This window comes from Pelophylax lessonae (genome assembly GCF_965119305.1).
Source record: "Pelophylax lessonae genome assembly, chromosome: 2".
Taxonomy (NCBI): Eukaryota; Metazoa; Chordata; class Amphibia; order Anura; family Ranidae; genus Pelophylax; species Pelophylax lessonae.
In genome coordinates, this window is record NC_138769.1 from 431492078 (window position 1) to 431510749 (window position 18672).

The window sequence follows — 18672 nt, forward strand, 5'->3', positions numbered from 1 at the left end:
GGGTCCCGGAACACCGATTCTTCATGCATGTTATGGCTCTGACTTGAGGCACCACTCTCCCCTAATTCCACTCCCCTTCCCTTATATATTACTGTAAACATGCCTCGAAATATGTTCTAACAGATATATATATATATGTGTAATTAGTTCATTTCCCCTGTACAAGTAATCATACACTCTATTTAACCTTTTCCGCTAAGGATTCCTCTCTACTTCACACGCACTCCCACAGTCTTCATACCCCCCCCCCCCACCTGAAGACCCCCCCTTTTTTTTTTTTTTTTTTTCTTCCCTCTAGCTAACTTCTCTGGACTGTCCTTGGGTTACAATCAGAAGTCCCGGTACACTCCTCCGATCCTCTTTCTTGCTAATATATCTTCCAGTTCTGGTGAAATAGGCCTTCTTCCATATACTTCCCCTCATCCCCCCTTGTCCACACCCCTGCAACCTGTCATATCCCATAAGCAAAATAATTTACCAGACGAGCCGTACACCAAACCTTACCACACATCCCCTGGGCTGGCATGGGACCCCTTGGGATCCATTTCCAACCCGAGCATCATTTACACCTCCAAGAGACAGGAATTGATTTTTTCTCTTCCCTGTCGACCTCTTTTGAACTGTAAATACTTAACTAGGGTAGGTCATACTCCACCTCCCTAGTCCCGTTCACTTATTCCCCTTATCTAACCTCAACTTACCCTTCCCCCCCACCCACTACCCCTCAGAGTCTGACCGGTCCCTGTTCTACCGTCTACATTCAAACTCAAACCAAATCCCTATCGGGTACAAGAGAATCCCATCCGATCTCTACCTCTAAACCAACGCTAACTACTTCTGACATTCAACATGACTTCCATTCCCACCACGCATAATTCCGTCCCACTTAAAATAGTGTCTCTGAATGTCAAAGGCCTGAATATTCCGCAAAAGCGTTCACAAGTCCTTGATCTTATGAGAAAACTTAAATCCGACATTGTCTTCCTCCAAGAGACACACTTCCGCTCCCGAGATACTCCTAAATTTTCAAACCACCTATACAACACTGTTTATCTATCTACAAACCCCCTAGGCAAAACTAAAGGGGTGGCCATACTGATCTCCAAAAAGCTAGATTGGTCGCTCCATGACTCGGTGATTGACCCGGAAGGTAGATTTATTTTTCTCAAGGGCCAAATAGACAATAAACCTTTTACACTGGCCAACATCTACAGCCCCAATACGGCCCAGATCTCCTTTTTCAGGAAAATTGCACACACCCTATCGGGCTTCCAAAAAGGTATCACGATTCTAGGCGGCGACTTCAATGTTGCACTATATCCACTACTAGACACTTCCACAGGCTCATCCTCTCTGCCCTACAGAGCCCTGAAACAGATCAGAAAACAGCTTCACGATCTCTTACTTCACGACTCCTGGCGCACTACCCACCCATCCACAAAAGATTATACTTTTTTCTCTTCCCCCCACAACAGATATTCCAGACTCGACTATATTTTTCTTTCCCAAAAAGATCTCCCCTACATCAAAAAAGCCACAATCGAACCCTTAATCTTATCTGATCACCATCCTGTATCACTGACACTCTCTCTCCCATCCCATACTTGCCACTCCAAATTCTGGAGACTAGATGCTTCGCTGCTGACTCTTGATTCGGACGTCCAACACATCCGCTCGGCGATTTCTGACTTCTTTACTCTGAATGACAACGCAGATACCTCTCCCATTAATATCTGGGAAACACATAAGTGCGTTATAAGAGGAGTACTACTAGCGCTTCTAAGCCTCTAAGAAAAAAGCACAACAAACCAAAACCAATTCACTCATTCAGACAATTAAAATCCTGGAGGCCACACATAAGCGTACACAAGCTGAAGACACCTACAATGACCTTATCAAAAATAGACAACTTCTCCTAGACGAACTGAATCTCAGAGTCAGACGCAAATTCATCTTGCAACAGAAACTATTCTATGAGCACGGCAACAAAAGCGGCCAGTATCTAGCAAGAGCTCTCCAAGCCAAAAAAGCATTGCTTTCTGTTCGCAATATCAAAAACGGCCAAGGTCATGTATCCACTAGTTCCCCAGATATCGCTGCCCAATTTCAACATTATTATTCTAAACTATACAATCTTAACCCTTCCCCTGCTGAGACTGATAAACCCACCCTGATCCGCGATTTCCTCCATAAGCATTGCCCGGCTCCCATCACTCCTGAAACAGCCCAAGATCTAGAAAAACCCATATCCCAGGATGAACTCAATATAGCAGTCAAACAACTTAAAGTTGGCAAAAGTCCCGGTCCAGACGGCTTTTCTGCCCCATATTACAGGACCTATCTAGACATTCTTGCCGGCCCCATGATAAAGACCTTTAATTCATTGTCATCCCCACCTCTCCCTCCAAACAGACTGTTAGAAGCCCATATTACTGTCATACACAAAGAAGGAAAAGATCCCACCTCAGTGACAAATTATAGACCCATTTCTTTACTGAATGTTGATATCAAATTGTTTGCTAAAATCCTAGCTAATAGACTTCTCCCTATCATCCCAAGCCTAATCAATAAAAACCAGGTAGGCTTCGTCCCAGGTCGTGAGGCCCGCGATAATACGATAAAAGCAATAAATGTACACAATTGGATGTCCACCTCCAAACTTGAAGGCTTTATGTTGTCTTTAGATGCTGAAAAGGCGTTTGACAGGCTTGACTGGACCTATATGGCTGATGTTCTAAAACATTTAGGCTTTCCAGATAGATTATTACGCTTTATCATGTCTCTATACTCCACCCCTTCAGCGAAAGTCAAGGTCAACGGACACCTGTCAGACGCCTTTTCCGTCGGATCCCCTATTCTATTTATACTCACTCTAGAACCCTTCTTGCGCTCCCTAGACACCAACCAAAATATCCATGGGATTACAATTGGCGCCAAAATATACAAAATAGCTGCATTCGCGGATGACATTCTGCTTTTTCTTGGCCAACCACTACTATCCATCCCTACATTATTACACGAATTTAAACTATTTCAAAGCATATCGAATTTTAAGATAAATTTCTCAAAGTCCCATGCACTGAACATTTCCTTACCCTCGAAGATAATAAAACAATGTAAACATAACTTTCCCTTCCAATGGCAACAAGAGTCCATAAAATACTTGGGCATACACCTACCAACCAACTTAAAAGACCTATTTGCCAAAAACTTCCTCCCTGTATTAAAAACCATTAAAGAAGACATCGGCAACTGGTCCAAACCCCACTTCTCTTGGTTTGGTAGAGCAGCTATCATTAAAATGAATGTCCTTCCCCGCCTCCTATACCTACTACAGACAATCCCCATTAAATTACCTTCCACTTTTTTCCAAGCCTTCAAATCCACATGCATTAAATTTCTTTGGCACCAATCAAGACCAAGACTCTCATTTGACCTATTGTCTAAACCGAAACTTATGGGTGGTATCGGTCTCCCAGATCTGAAAAAATATTATTGGGCTTGCCACTTGACAAGAATTCTGGACTGGTCCTTACATAAGGAGAATAAAGATTGGATCTCTCTGGAAAACTCGATTGCTGACATCCCCATTCAATCATTACCCTGGCTAGCACCACAAAATATTCCTCCCTGTCTTAAATCTCACCCTTTGATAGCTGCCACCCTATCCACCTTCAGAGACATATGCTCGAACTCTCTGATTTCCTCCACTCCGGGCCCCCTCACACCGCTGAAACTTAATCCGGACTTTCCTCCGGGAATGTCTCCATCTTTCCTATCAAATACCTGGAGACACGACACAATTCAAGCATACCATTTCTACAGAAACGGTTCACTTCTAGAAAGATCCCAGCTTCCATCTAAATCTGATTCATCCCTTATACCCCAATGGATTTATTTCCAAATTCGACACTTCCTAAACTCCCAGAACCGCTCTAATGACCTAACCAGATCCCTAACTCCATTTGAAACTCTATGCACGAGCAACACCCCCCAACGACATATGATCTCCACAACCTATAATATGCTCTTCGCAGACTCTGAGATAATCACGGCCAAAACTATACATGCTTGGGAATCAGACCTGAACATTCAACTCACTAAACGCGATTGGGAAAATATATGCTTTATCACACATAAAAGCTCCCTCAACGTCTCAATGCAGGAATCTTGCTACAAACTCCTGACCAGGTGGTACAGGACCCCAACGATCTTACACAAATTTTACCCTGACTCATCCCCGACTTGCTGGAGATGCCACGAACATCAAGGAACTCTTTTTCATCTTTTTTGGACTTGTTCCAGAATCCAACCTTTCTGGTCAAAAATCCATGAAATCATAACGACACATTTAAATGTCTCACTACACTTCACACCGGCGCAATTTCTGCTACAACACACCGTGACCCCTCCACGTCGCTACTGCAAATCTATAACACCCTTTCTGATCAATGCCGCAAAAGCATGCATCCCTTTACATTGGAAGTCTCAATCCCCACCCTCCACAAAGGAGTGGATCCAAAGAATAGATAAAATGGCAAAATTTGAACAACTCATAGCTATTGCACGCGACTCGACTGATAAGTACGCACACGTTTGGGCTACATGGTCCGCTTTCACTTCATCCTCTACCTATCACGCACTTATGTCGCATGATAACACCCAACGCTTCTCCTCCCAATAACGACTTGTGACATTGGACCAGTGTGAAATATACCCATTGATCTTTCCTTATCTGATACACATTGAAAAGTGGATGACTCGTCCGAATTTTATTTTTCTAACTATATGATGCTCCCACCCCTAAACAAGGGCGGAAAGTGGGAGTTCATCGTGCTTTCTTCCTCTCTCATTGGACGAGAACCCTCCATACCTCCCTTTATAACACTCATTGTACCCAATCACCCTAACATTAGACCAAGTGTGGACGGTCCCGGAGCAGGGACTGAGTCAGACCCCCCCCCCTAACCCTCCTCTTCCCCCCCCTCCTTCCCTTCCTCCCAACCACATTTGAACAGAGGGTTGATCTGGCTCCCATCGGGATGCCACCTTAGCCCTTCCACATGTGCCCAGTCATACAATAACTTACCCCTAGATAATCACATAATCAACATAGTTGACCCATCTCTCACTTAGACAACTCCTTTCTTTACCCCCAGATCTCAGCTATGGAATAAACTACAAGGAGATCTCACTCCTAAAGTTGGATCTATACCAACCCTCTATGACCCCTATACCTTTCAATTACAACCATTAACCAATCTTTATTTAGATTTTTGACTATGGCTTGTTTCAGATAAATCCTTTCTCACGATGTACATGACTTATGGCTATTTGTCAAATACCTTTCCTCTTGACAATATATTTTAGTTGACATGTTATCCAATCTTGGTTATGAGGTTACTGTATTCTCCTTGTTCAATGCAATACTTTATGTTCACCAAATGCCTTTCCAGTCTTGCTGTATGACCTGTTCAATTTCACTTAATAAAAATTATTTTGGAAAAAAAAAAAAAAAAAATATTTGTGGAAAAAGAATTTGAGGAAGCAGCAGCATTGAAAAACTTAGAGATGGGTAGTAGGTTGTTGATATAGTAGGCAGTTTGACTGTGTTAAGGAAAGACTGGATATCTGCAGAGGTAGGTTGGAATTGAGATTATAGAGGGTGCTATAATTGGTACTGAACGCATCTGCAATGGCTTGTGGGTTGGTTAAACGTGGTTGGGTGGAGTAGATAAGGAATGTGAGCTTTAAGACCTGGCCTTTGGTTAGATGGGTGAGGAGCTTGCCAGGTTTGTCTCCTGACGTATAAAAGGTAATTTTTAGGCGTTTTTGTTTTATTTCGAATTTGTCAAGTAACACTGTTCTAAGATCTAAACATAAGCAACCTAGCTTGGTTTTTAAATCTGGATGGGGGGATTTTTTGTTTAGGAGGTCTGTGGTCTGGATTTCAGTAATAAATTTTTCAATGAGCTGCTCCCTCTCCTTTTTGCTCTAGAACCAAGTTTCATGAATACCCTACGCATATACGCTTTGTGCGCAGCCCACAGGACAGCAGGATCAGAAACTGAGTTAGTATTAGTGGTGAAGAATTCTTTCAGGCCCTCTCTAAGTGCTTTGGCACAGGGAGCTGATTGGAGTAGATGAGAGTTCATTCTCCATAAAAAGGCAGGATTGGATTTTGGACAATACAGATGGGTGCGTTATCAGACCATGTAGCTGTACTTTTTTGTAGGAGCCATTGATCCATGATGAAAAGATCAATGTGGGAATATGAATTGTGGCAGGTGGAAAAGAAGGTAAAATTATGCTCTTCGGCGTGCTGGCATCGCCATAGGTTGTATAGTTTAAAGTCCCTTAAGAGTGGGCCTAGACTTGTTTTTCCCCGTTTGGATGAGTTTGAGGAGTCCAGTTGTGGGTCTGGGGTGTTGTTAAAATCTCCGCACGAGATCATAGATCCTTGATGGATTGTAGAGATCTTCTTGTGAAGCTTCTTCAAAAAGCAGATTTGGTGAGTGTTGGGAGTGTAGACAGTGACAATGGTGTAAGAAGAGTCATTGAGCTTGCAGAGAAGTATAAGGTAGCGAACCATTCTTGTCAGTGATGCATGAGGTGAGCTGAAAAGAGACTGTGTGCTTGACAGCTAAGAGTCCTCCTTTTTTTGGGCAGGTGCTCTTGTTGTGAAAATATGTGGAAAGTTCTTGTTGGAGCAGGGAGGTTAATGAGCTACATGAAAGTGTGTCTCTTGTGCACGTATAATGTTGCATGGGGCCGACATGGATAATTTCCAGAGTGATGACCTTTTAGCAGGGTGGTTGAACCTCTTGGTGTTGATAGATAGAAGTTTAGTAGTCATGTTATAAGTTGATAATTATTCAGTGGCAAGGGTAGACATCACTAGATTCTCGGAGAGGATGCACTGATGAATATGGTAGATTGAAGTGTAGAATAGCATAAGAGAGAGAAGAAAAAAGAAAAAAAAAAGGCAACAACAGCAAACAAAATAACTTGCTGAAAATTGCGCTGAAGTGACTAAAGGATATGAACAACTTCTTGGAAAATGAGCACACTATGTGCACAGGAAGAACCGTGGGGAAAAGTGTCTTTCATAGCTGAAGGCTAATGGTCATTGGGGTGGGCGATGTAGCTTGTGATATCCACGGTTTGAGGTCAACGCGGTCATGATCTAAAGGGAATGCGCTTCGGCAATGAGTGACCAGGAGATGGGATTCTCCTTTCTGCTGGTGCAGAGTCATACGGCATAGGATCCAGAATGATGCCCCGTGAGTGAAGGTGTTGTAGGTCTTCCTGGGGGGAAGTGATGACTTGCTTGGAGCCTTGGAGGTAACCAAGAGTTTTGCCAGAATAACCCTTTGATAGGGAATTATGTGGTTACGCAAGGCTTTAGTAATGTTGTTTAGTTGTCTGCGTTTCTGCATGATATGCTTCCACAAGTCGGTATAGATGTGTAGGGGAGTATAATGATCACATAGAGAAGCCAAGGTGCGTGCTTTTTGCATGAGTTGGTTTTTGGCATGAAAAAAGTGTATAAGCAGAATGACATCCCTGGGTGTAGTGTCAGCCAGATATGGGAGCTTTGGAAGCCTATGTATGTGGTCGATGACCAACTCTATGTTTTTGAGCTCTGACAGCATGGTTTTGATTAGGCCTCTGACATAAGAGGATAAATCCTGGGTTTGTACTTCCTTAGATATCCCCCTGGGTTTTAATGTTGTTTCAGTGGGACCTATCTTCAAGGTCCACCAATTTATCCTTGATCCAATTATGCACCTGAATGTGTGTAGCTTGGGTGTCAATGATATCATTACCAGTCGATGTACAGACCCCTAGTTTTGTTTCCACATGTGAGATTCTATCCCCTAGGAATGTGACATCCTGTCCAAATTGCTGCATTAGAGAGAGCATGTCTGATTGCAGTGTGCTTCTCAGGGACATTAATATATTTTAGTGCAGTGTCCATTACAGGTTGATTGACAGTTGGAAACATAGCTATGGCATCAGGCTATATACCTTGGGGCCCAGGGGAGAAATAAGGATGGCTCACCTCAGGTACATTAGGAAGAATCAATTTTAATCCTGGCTTTGTCTGAGCTCCCTGAAGTCGGGGTGCTGGGAGGAGAGACGCAGGAGCTATTTTTGATGGCTGTCACCTCCATGAGGCCGTCCTGCAGTGAGGTGGTTGCTGCAGGCAGGGATGGCTGAAGAGGAGCTGGGATAGCAAGGAGAGTGGTGCTGTCAGCACCATCTTGCCCGTGCGGGTCCGTGAGTTGGAACTTGAATGCAGTGAGCTTCTGAGGCAGCCTGTCTTCTTTTCTCTTCACTGCCATACCGCCGTTAGGTAGGGGAGACGCTGCAGCTTGTCCCTGTTGTCTGTGTGCTGCGGATTGCTAGTGAAAGTCACTTTTGCCCGATCCGATAGTCAGAGCCTCAGAGCATAACATCCATCTTGGGCTCCGGCCGGCCACACGCGCCCCCCCCCCCCCCCCAGTAAACATTTTAACTAGTCATGGCCTGGTCTAAATATTTATGCTTTTTTGCTTAAAAGTGGTAGTAAGCTCTGCATTTTGATTTTTACCTACAGGAAATCTTATAATAAATGGTGAATGTGTGTCCAATAAGAGTGAGAGTTAACACGGAAGGGTGAACTTTGGAGCACTGTTGCACATTTGTTGCTATTGGATATACAGTGCCTTGCGAAAGTATTCGGCGCCCTTGAACTTTGCGACCTTTTGCCACATTTCAGGCTTCAAACATAAAGATATAAAACTGTAATTTTTTGTGAAGAATCAACAAGTGGGACACAATCATGAAGTGGAACGAAATTTATCGGATATTTCAAACTTTTTTTTTTTTAATCAAACAGTTCTTTATTGAACAAAAAAAGTGCAAATAACAGTAACAGGGTAATGCAGTAATCCACAAATAATTAGCCAAGCTATGACCAGAACAACAGGGTATGAGTATCAAAGGACATATTTGCGAGTACATACCCAGAAAAGTAACCCAGACAAGTATCAATGGCATGGAACAACTACACAACAGCGTGAGGCGTGAGGACCGAGGAACACTGTGAATGGCCTGCGGACCAGGGAACTATGTAGGGGAGGGGGACGGGAGACCGGGTCCAATACACGTCTCCGGGGCCTGGGTCCACCTGTCCCATATCTTAGTAAATTTCGTGGGACATCCACGATGACTATATAGAAGTTTCTTATACGGAATAGTGGCATTAACCTCCCTCAGCCAATCATGAAAAGCAGGAGGTCTATCTCGCATCCAACTTCTCGCAATCAGCTTTCGGGCAGAGAACAGGACCTCATGCAGAAAGATAGTGGTATACTTATTCATGCTGGCGTCAGGAAATATACCCAATAGACACGGCTTGGGGACCAGTGAGAGAGGAGAGCCCATGGTGTCATGCAGGAATTTAACTATCTGTGCCCAGTAGCCCTGAATCTCTGGGCAGCTCCACAACAAGTGATAAAAAGTTCCCCGCTCCCGTTTACACATAGGGCAGGTGTCTGAGGTGTCACGTCTGTATTTGGCTGTCAGGATGGGGGTAAGATACGCACGATGTAGGATATAGATTTGCGTAAGACGGTCGGACAATTTAGGGGAGGCCAGTTTACAAGTATCCAGGGCGTCACTCCACTCGTCATCCTCCAGGGCTCCCACATCCTCCTCCCATCTAGCCTTAGGGACATAAGCCAGGACCGTGGACGCCGGCTCGTGCAACCTAGTATATAAAATCGAGATGAGGTGACTAGGGTCCGAGCAGCTAACCACTTCCAGCACAGGAACTGGAGGAAGGGCAGGGAGAGGTTGAGGGAATTGTGTCTGGAAAGCGTGTCTCAGTTGAAGATATCTATAATGCATATGGGGGGGAAGATGGAACTTGGTGGAGAGGGACTCAAAGTTCCTAATATTGCCATTTGTGAGGAGATGAGACAAGAATAAGAGTCCGTGTCGTACCCACACATGCACATCTGGTATAGTTTGGAACTCAGGAAGGGAGGCATTACACCACAAGGGGGTGTATTCGTGAAGGTCCGGGAGGGCCAGCTTGCTCGAGACCACATCCCACAGCCTCCGATAGTGATACAACATTGAAGTCCTGCTGTCTCTGCTATCTGCCCCCCGTATACCCGAGACTATGAGAGACAGTGGATCTGTGAGTGCATGGGCCCGAGACGGTGCAAGGAGCGCTAGGAATCTTTCCCTATCAGAAGAATTAAAATGGAAAAAATGAGACAGCTGCGCTGCAATATAGTATAAATTGAAATCAGGGAGAGCCATCCCCCCTAGATTGGTAGCATTCTTCAGTTTCCGCCAGGACAATTTGTGCCTGGAGGATCCCCAGACAAACGGTTTAAGGAGAGATTCCAATTGAAGAAAATACCGGAGTGGGAGATATATCGGGGAATGCCACAAGACATAGAGCAGTTTTGGGAGTAACACCATCTTTATCAGATTGATGCGTCCCATGACCCCCAATGGCAGTCTAGCCCAAGTCTGAGTCCGTGTTTTAACCATGGAAAGGAGAGGTAGTAAGTTGTCCGGGACATAATCAGACGCTTTTGTCGTGACTTGAACTCCCAAGTATTTAATGCGATCCACCCTACACAAGGGGAACTCAAGGCTGGGGGGGACCGACGAGATATCGTCGATGGGCAGGATTTGGGACTTATCCCAGTTAATTTTTAAGCCCGAGAATTGGCCATAGCGGCCAATCAGGGACAACGCTGTATGGAGAGAGGCCTCTGGGTCCGCCAGAAACAGCAGTGTGTCGTCCGCGTACATACTAATCTTCTCCTCCAAGGGTCCCACGCGAAGGCCGCCTATATCCGGGTGGGTCCTAATAGCAATGGCTAGGGGCTCCGCCACCAGAGCGTACAACAGTGGGGACAACGGACATCCCTGTCGCGTCCCTCTACTGAGAGGGAAAGCAGCAGATGTCCAGCCGTTGGCCAACACCCTGGCCACCGGTGCCTGGTACAGAACCTGCACCCAGCGGACAAAATGCGGGCCAAAGCCAAACCCCTCCAGGCATCTCCAAAGAAACTTCCACTCCACAGAGTCGAAGGCTTTGGCGGTGTCCAAGGACACCACCACTCTGGATCCCACATTATCGTGCGTGGCCTGTAAATTCATAAATAGCCTTCTCAAATTAAAGGAAGTGTTCCTGCCGGGCATGAAGCCCGACTGGTCAGTGTGGATCAGAGAGAGGATGACCTTGTTGACCCGAATGGATAAGAGTTTCGCCAAAATTTTCACGTCAACCTGGAGAAGGGATATAGGTCTGTAGGACTCTGGACGATGCGGATCCTTACCGGGCTTAGGTATTAGAATCACCAGAGCCTCTCTCATGGATGGGGGCAGAGCAGAGGTCTCAAAGATATCTGTAAACAATGCTAACAAGCGTGGGGCCAAGTCTTCAGCGTATGCTGAATAGAATTCTATTGGGAGGCCGTCTAGGCCGGGTGATTTGGCTCTCGAGAATTGCGATATGGCCTCCACGATCTCCTCCACCGTAAGCGGGGCCTCCAAAGACTCTACCTGCTCGGCCGACAATTGGGGGAGTTCTATAGAGGCCAAAAAAGCATTCATTAGAGAATCATCCGCCGGGGCCACAGAAGTGTAAAGATCCCGAAAAAACTCCCTGAACAAATCAGCCACCTGCTCAGGATCAGCGGTCAAAGAACCCTGTGGTGAGCGCAACTTAATCACCACCGGGGGTCTATCTTCGCAATGCACCAGATAAGCCAAGAGTTTACCCGCTCGCTCCCCGTGCTCAAACAGTTTCTGCTTTTGGAAAAACAACTTCCTACGAGCCCTGTCATATTCCATCTGCGCTACCACCCTAGTCACAAGGTTAAGCTGCGCGGCTCCCTCCGGCGTTGGAGCCGCCTGGAAGGCCTGCTCCGCCGCAGCCAGATTGCGCAGAGCGCCGTTATAGCTCTCCACAGACTCAGCCTTGATCCTGTTGATTGTATGTGTTAAATGGGATCTGACATGTAGCTTAAACGTTTCCCAAACCACTGAAGGGGAAGCAGAATGGTCATTCTCCACAAAAAACTGTCTCCAGACCGATGACACATCCGTCTCCTCAGGAAGAAGCCCGAGCCAATGTGGGTTAAGCCTCCACGCCGGGGGGGGACGGTCACGGCCAAAACTAATCTTCACCCAGTAGGGACAGTGATCCGACAAACCCCGAGCCGAGAAACCAGCGTCCAACAGGCGTGGGAGGAGGGAAGGGGAGACCAGGATAAAATCTATGCGAGACATGGACTGACGAGCAGAGGAGTAACAGGAGTAGGCCAACTTATCAGGGTACGTAGCTCTCCAGGTGTCAAAAAGGTTAAATTCCGTCAACAGTCTAGCAAATCTAGTCGAGGTGGGTAGGGGAGAGGACGGGGGCACCGTATGAAGTCTGTCCAAACTAGGATTCAGGGTATTATTAAAATCCCCCAACCAGAGTACCGGTATGTGGGGGTTTGACATCATAAAATCCAGGCCCTCCATAAGGATAGTAGAGGAAAATGGGGGGGGCACATAATACGCCATAAGTAGGAAAGGTTCCCCATACAGCAGCACAGAAAGAAACACAAATCTACCCTGAGGGTCTACTAGGGATCCCCGGAGCTCAAAATGTACAGTCTTGGCCACGAGTACAGCCACCCCCCGCGAATGGGAAGTGAACATGGAATGGAACGTCCAGCCAATCCACGGGCGACGGAGTGCCATCTGAAGTCTGCCCTCAAGGTGGGTCTCCACCAGCACCACCACATCAGCACGCTGGCTTTTAAGAGAGGTAAACACTGCCGAGCGTTTAATCCTGTCGCCCAGGCCCCGGACGTTCCATGTTAGAAATTTAAGTTGGGCCATTAATTGTTGGTAGCAGCAAGCTGCGCAGGAGCCCCGGGAGTCCCGTGGGACCCACAGTAATAAGAGATACCATGCATGTTAGGGGAGTAGCCTCGGTCAGGCACAGAGACAGTTGTTCCATAAAAATTGCAAACATCCGTAGAAAACTGAACAGGGTAAACAATACACATTCCCACAGATACTGATCAATTGTGAACAATAAAGAAAACAGTTCCCCCCACCCCGCCCTGCACCAACCCAAACATGTGCGGGCATTCAAATCCCATATCCAACCACAACAGAACCCGGACCTGTAAAACTTAAGAAAATAGGGACCATCAGAAAAAACCCCCGCACAAAAATGAGGGGAAAAACAGGTCCAGCATCCGGCCCAGGAAAACAACAGCCTGAGCATATACCCCCACCGTCCACACAGACAATGGAGGAGTGGTTGGTGCGCAGCTCTGTCTGACACAGAGCCCACGGGCGAAACTTCGCTGGGTAGCAAAGACACAGTCGTAGGAAAGCTAGAAAACTGGGTAAGGAGTACCAAAGGAAGGAAAGAGGAAGAAAAAAGAAGAAAGGGGGAGAAAAAAGTAGAGAAAAGGGGAAGAACAGAGGGGTTTGGTAAGAGAGAAGAAGAAGAAAAGAGGACTAGGGCCCACCGGCCAGAAAACCCCATGGGCAGCAGTAATCAACAACACACATGGCGTCATAGGAGGGTAGAAAGGAGAAGGTAGAAAGAGAGTATGGTCACCGAGGCGAAAAAGGAGGGGAGAGAGAGACACAGAGATATAAAGGCATACATGTGAGGATAGCAAGGCACATAGGAGAACAGCGCGGTCCTCTACCAGACCAGTGAATGGTTCGTGGACCGGGCAGGATAAAAAGTGAGGGAGTTCAAGGCAGCACAGGAGCAGTCATAGTCACCTTCCAGACAAGGGTATGGGATATGCAACCCGGAGAGGGAGCTGCCATGTGAGAGAAATTGCCAATAAGCCTGTCACCAGCGGGTAGTAGAGAAGAGGCAGGGGGGGAGTTCAATTCCGAGCGTCCAAACGTTCCAGCCACGATATGGCAGCCTCCGGATCATCAAAAAAATGAACTCTGTCTCCCCCCTCCACTCGCAAACGAGCCGGGAACAACATATTTCAAACTTTTTTAACAAATAAAAAACTGAAAAATTGGGCGTGCAAAATTATTCAGCCACCTTAAGTTAATACTTTGTAGCGCCACCTTTTGCTGCGATTACAGCTGTAAGTCGCTTGGGGTATGTCTCTATCAGTTTTGCACATCGAGAGACTGAAATTTTTGCCCATTCCTCCTTGCAAAACAGCTCGAGCTCAGTGAGGTTGGATAGAGAGCGTTTGTGAACAGTAGTTTTCAGTTCTTTCCACAGATTCTCGATTGGATTCAGGTCTGGACTTTGACTTGGCCATTCTAACACCTGGATATGTTTATTTGTGAACCATTCCATTGTAGATTTTGCTTTATGTTTTGGATCATTGTCTTGTTGGAAGACAAATCTCCGTCCCAGTCTCAGATCTTTTGCAGTCTCTTCAGGTTTTCTTCCAGAATGGTCCTGTATTTGGCTCCATCCATCTTCCCATCAATTTTAACTATCTTCCCTGTCCCTGCTGAAGAAAAGCAGGCCCAAACCATGATGCTGCCACCACCATGTTTGACAGTGGGGATGGTGTGTTCAGGGTGATGAGCTGTGTTGCTTTTACGCCAAACATAGCGTTTTGCGTTGTTGCCAAAAAGTTTGATTTTGGTTTCATCTGACCAGAGCACCTTCTTCCACATGTTTGGTGTGTCTCCCAGGTGGCTTGTGGCAAACTTTAAACAACACTTTTTATGGATATCTTTAAGAAATGGCTTTCTTCTTGCCACTCTTCCATAAAGGCCAGATTTGTGCAGTATACGACTGATTGTTGTCCTATGGACAGAGTCTCCTACTGAGTCTCCCACCTCAGGTGTAGATCTCTGCAGTTCATCCAGAGTGATCATGAGCCTCTTGGCTGCATCTCTGATCAGTCTTCTCCTTGTATGAGCTGAAAGTTTAGAGGGACGGCCAGGTCTTCGTAGATTTGCAGTGGTCTGATACTCCTTCCATTTCAATATTATTGCTTGCACAGTGCTCCTTGGGATGTTTAAAGCTTGGGAAATATTTTTGTATCCAAATCCGGCTTTAAACTTCTCCACAACAGTATCTCTGACCTGCCTGGTGTGTTCCTTGTTCTTCATGATGCCCTCTGCGCTTTAAACGGACCTCTGAGACTATCACAGTGCAGGTGCATTTATACGGAGACTTGATTACACACAGGTGGATTCTATTTATCATCATTAGTCATTTAGGTCAACATTGGATCATTCAGAGATCCTCATTGAACTTTTGGAGAGAGTTTGCTGCACTGAAAGTAAAGGGGCTGAATAATTTTGCACGCCCAATTTTTCAGTTTTTTATTTGTTAACAAAGTTTGAAATATCCAATAAATTTCGTTCCACTTCATGATTGTGTCCCACTTTTTGATTCTTCACAAAAAAATTAAAGTTTTATACCTTTATGTTTGAAGCCTGAAATGTGGCAAAAGGTCGCAAAGTTCAAGGGGGCCGAATACTTTCGCAATGCACTGTGTGTGTATATATATATATATATATATATATATATATATGATCCAACTCCCCCATCTACACATTCCTGGTGGATGGGGGAATCCTGCCACTGTGGACCAGTGGCCAAACATCCAGGGTTGCTCTCCAGCCAGCTATGGACAGCACTGGTCTCAGCCTTCATGGCGGCAGCAGCGCAATAGGACCCAGTGCTGGTTACGTTATGGGATGATGGGCACATGCGCAGGAGGGCCAGTACAATTAGTTATAGACAGATGAGCCTCATGCAGGTCGCTTACTAGCGGTAACACTACATAGTCTTCTCTGACATGCTGATCGGGATGCGAATCAGGTGATGCTCTCGGGCAGATCTAATATTAGATATGATAGTGGTTTTATTGATCAGAGCCCCCACCTTACTGGCCTTACAGCCCACATGGCTGCTGAATATATGGTTGATATAAATGTGATTGTACTCTTGATTTATATAAATACTGTGTTTATTAGACCCTACTGTGAGCATCACCTGGATCACACCCTGATCGGCATGCAGCGAAGGCTGCAGAAAGCTATGCAGCATTACCGCTGCTAGGTGACTGGCGGGGGGCTCAGCTGTTTACAACCAATAGTGCCAGTCCACGCTCACATGCACCCATCAGACCCATATTGTAAACAGCACTGGGTCCTAATAGACTGCCACCACTGCCATGGGGACAGAGATGCCAGACTAGTACTGTCAAAAGGAGAGGCATGACATTAAGAGGAGGCTGGGGACTCCCATGGTGGCAGAATGCCTGGGCCCGGTCACAAGTGTGACCTTTGCAACCCTGGTAGTTCTTAAACTGGGTTGGACCCTTATATGGTGCATTGGTCCCTGGTGTGCTGGTGTCATATCTGCCACTGTGGGGTGGACCCAATGTGGTAGGAAGGAGGCCCACTGCAGAATACATGAAAGGGTCCTGCTGCAGGACCATAATAAAGGCAACAGGATTAAAGGGCCTCGAGATCAGTAGGGAGGGCCATGGGACCAGAGAAAAGGTCCCCCGAGACCAATGAAATGAAGGGGGGGTTAGGGGGGCCCTCCAAGGTTTCTTTCATCAGTGCCCTGAAGGTTCCAGTTACACCTCTGCATTCTGCCTGTGTACAGAACGATCATCAGGTCCATAAGACCAATTGACCAACTCCTGCTCTGTAAAATCACAGCGGAAGCGAGCCAAAATTTGGAAGTACAAAATCATGTATATGTACGTGATTCTGCACAGAGCAACCCCCCTCTAGCAGTAAATCTGCAATGGGGTGGTTGGGAAGTGATTAAACACTTTGAGGTTGATTTAGTAAAGGCAAATAGATTGTGCACTTTGAAAGTGCAGTTGCACATGTTTTCCCCAGAGCTTAGTGAATGTGGTGAAGCTCTGCTGATTTCCAACATCCAATCATGTGCAAGAATAAAATGCAGTTTGAGGGGGGTGCCGCAGAGGGGCAGAAGGACAGGACTTACTATACATGTCCTGTGTGCTTTGACATTTTTTTTGAATGTGTGTAGTATGTCCAGTTTCACCAACTGGTTAATTGGATTTTTCACATATACTTTTTGAGAAACCAGTTTATTTTTTATTTATTTTATTTTTATTTTATTATATTTTATTTTAAACCATGTATCTGGTATATATTTGAATTAGATATTGCCATTTTCAGAGAAAAGCTTCTTCCAGCACTTGAATTATAAGGACCAGTGTTTGCTTTTTCCTTATCTTTTCTCAATATTAATGATATTTACTCAACGTGCACAGTCAAAGTGCATCCCCCTAGGATACGTTGATTAATTGGAGTTTCCCGTCGATTTCCGTGATAAAATGTTTTTGTTTTTTTTTTTTCATGTACAGTATATGCGTGTGTGAAATGCATTAACTAAAATGCTTTTTTACTTACTTTAAATCTAGATGTCAAGTCAGATCCTTACAAAGTATGGTTTTCAGTGCAAATAAACAGTATGCCTGCACCACCTGAGCAAATCATAGATGTGACCTGCCCTGTGTTGGTATGTATATTTCTTAAGTATAAATTGCTTTTATATACAAATTTTTTAAAGGTGTTTTACTTTGTAACCTACATTCCTTGCAAAGCTATTTGTACATCAATGATTGTATTTTCTGCATAACATCTACCTGGATATCTTTATGATGCATTTTTTAAAGTACTGGATAACTCCTCATTACTGACTGTGATAAAATTAAAGGCAACTGAGGTAGGTTCAAATATATAAATTGTTTATTGTCTTAAGAACTGAATTTGCATTTGGGCCTATTTGACTAAATATGCTTCTATTTTTGTGCAAAATTATCCACAAAAACATTTTTTTTCTTCATCAATAAGACATTTTTTTAAATAGGATAATTCACCTTTGGGAACATGTTCAACCTGTTTTTAGTTTGGCCTTTTTTCACTTTCTAGTGCTCTGGTTGAGTCATCCTCTTATAATGATTGTGCTCCCTCTTCTTGGTCCACCTCTACTTCAGTTTTCCCTCCTGTAACCAGGCACAGGCACTATCATTAACCTCAGACATTCCAATGCATCTGCAGAATGGTGACAGAACTTGGCCAACCTGTTTTCCTTTTTTTAGGTTCATTTCTTCCATTTTCATGTTGTACTTTGTAGAGTTTTTCTTTAGCTCTGGGTGAAACTCTCTTTGCTTTACTCAGATAAGCTGCTAACCTCCCCGAAACCTACCTTGACTTTTTTTTGTGAACCCCAGATACACATTTGGTACTTGCTCTGGTTTCCAATCGGAAATGGTCTCTGGCTAATACCCTGACTAGGATTCTGTTTTGACCTTAAAAAACTGTTTGGTTTGACCCCCGCTAACTCACTTATTGTTGCACGAATTGCTGATCCACCTGCAAAACCTAGTTTGTCTAACTGGAACACTTTAAACTACTGAACATGTTCCAATGGTATTTGACATCTGGTAATTTTATCGGAAGCTGGCTATTAAAAGATGGCTGGTAAAGGTGAAGAGTGTTTTTACATTGATTATAGAGCTTAAGGTAGGGCCAAGCCCTGATGTTATAAAAGCGGATCTGTAGTTTGTCTTCTTCGTTTATTGCTGCTCTCTGCACATTATTTTACCCTAGCAAAAATTGAATAACACCAATACACTTCTGCCACATTGGACA

At 45.0% G+C, this 18672-nt stretch overlaps 1 protein-coding gene across 1 annotated transcript in view; it reads left to right on the forward strand.

Annotated features, from left to right (window-relative positions):
* Nucleotides 1-18672, forward strand: part of CFAP47 (cilia and flagella associated protein 47) — a 702231-nt gene that overhangs the window by 467614 nt on the left and 215945 nt on the right. The window contains exon 51 of the mRNA XM_082245539.1: nucleotides 17439-17536. Coding sequence (XP_082101665.1) covers nucleotides 17439-17536 — 98 coding nt within the window. The remainder of the gene's footprint in view (nucleotides 1-17438; nucleotides 17537-18672) is intronic.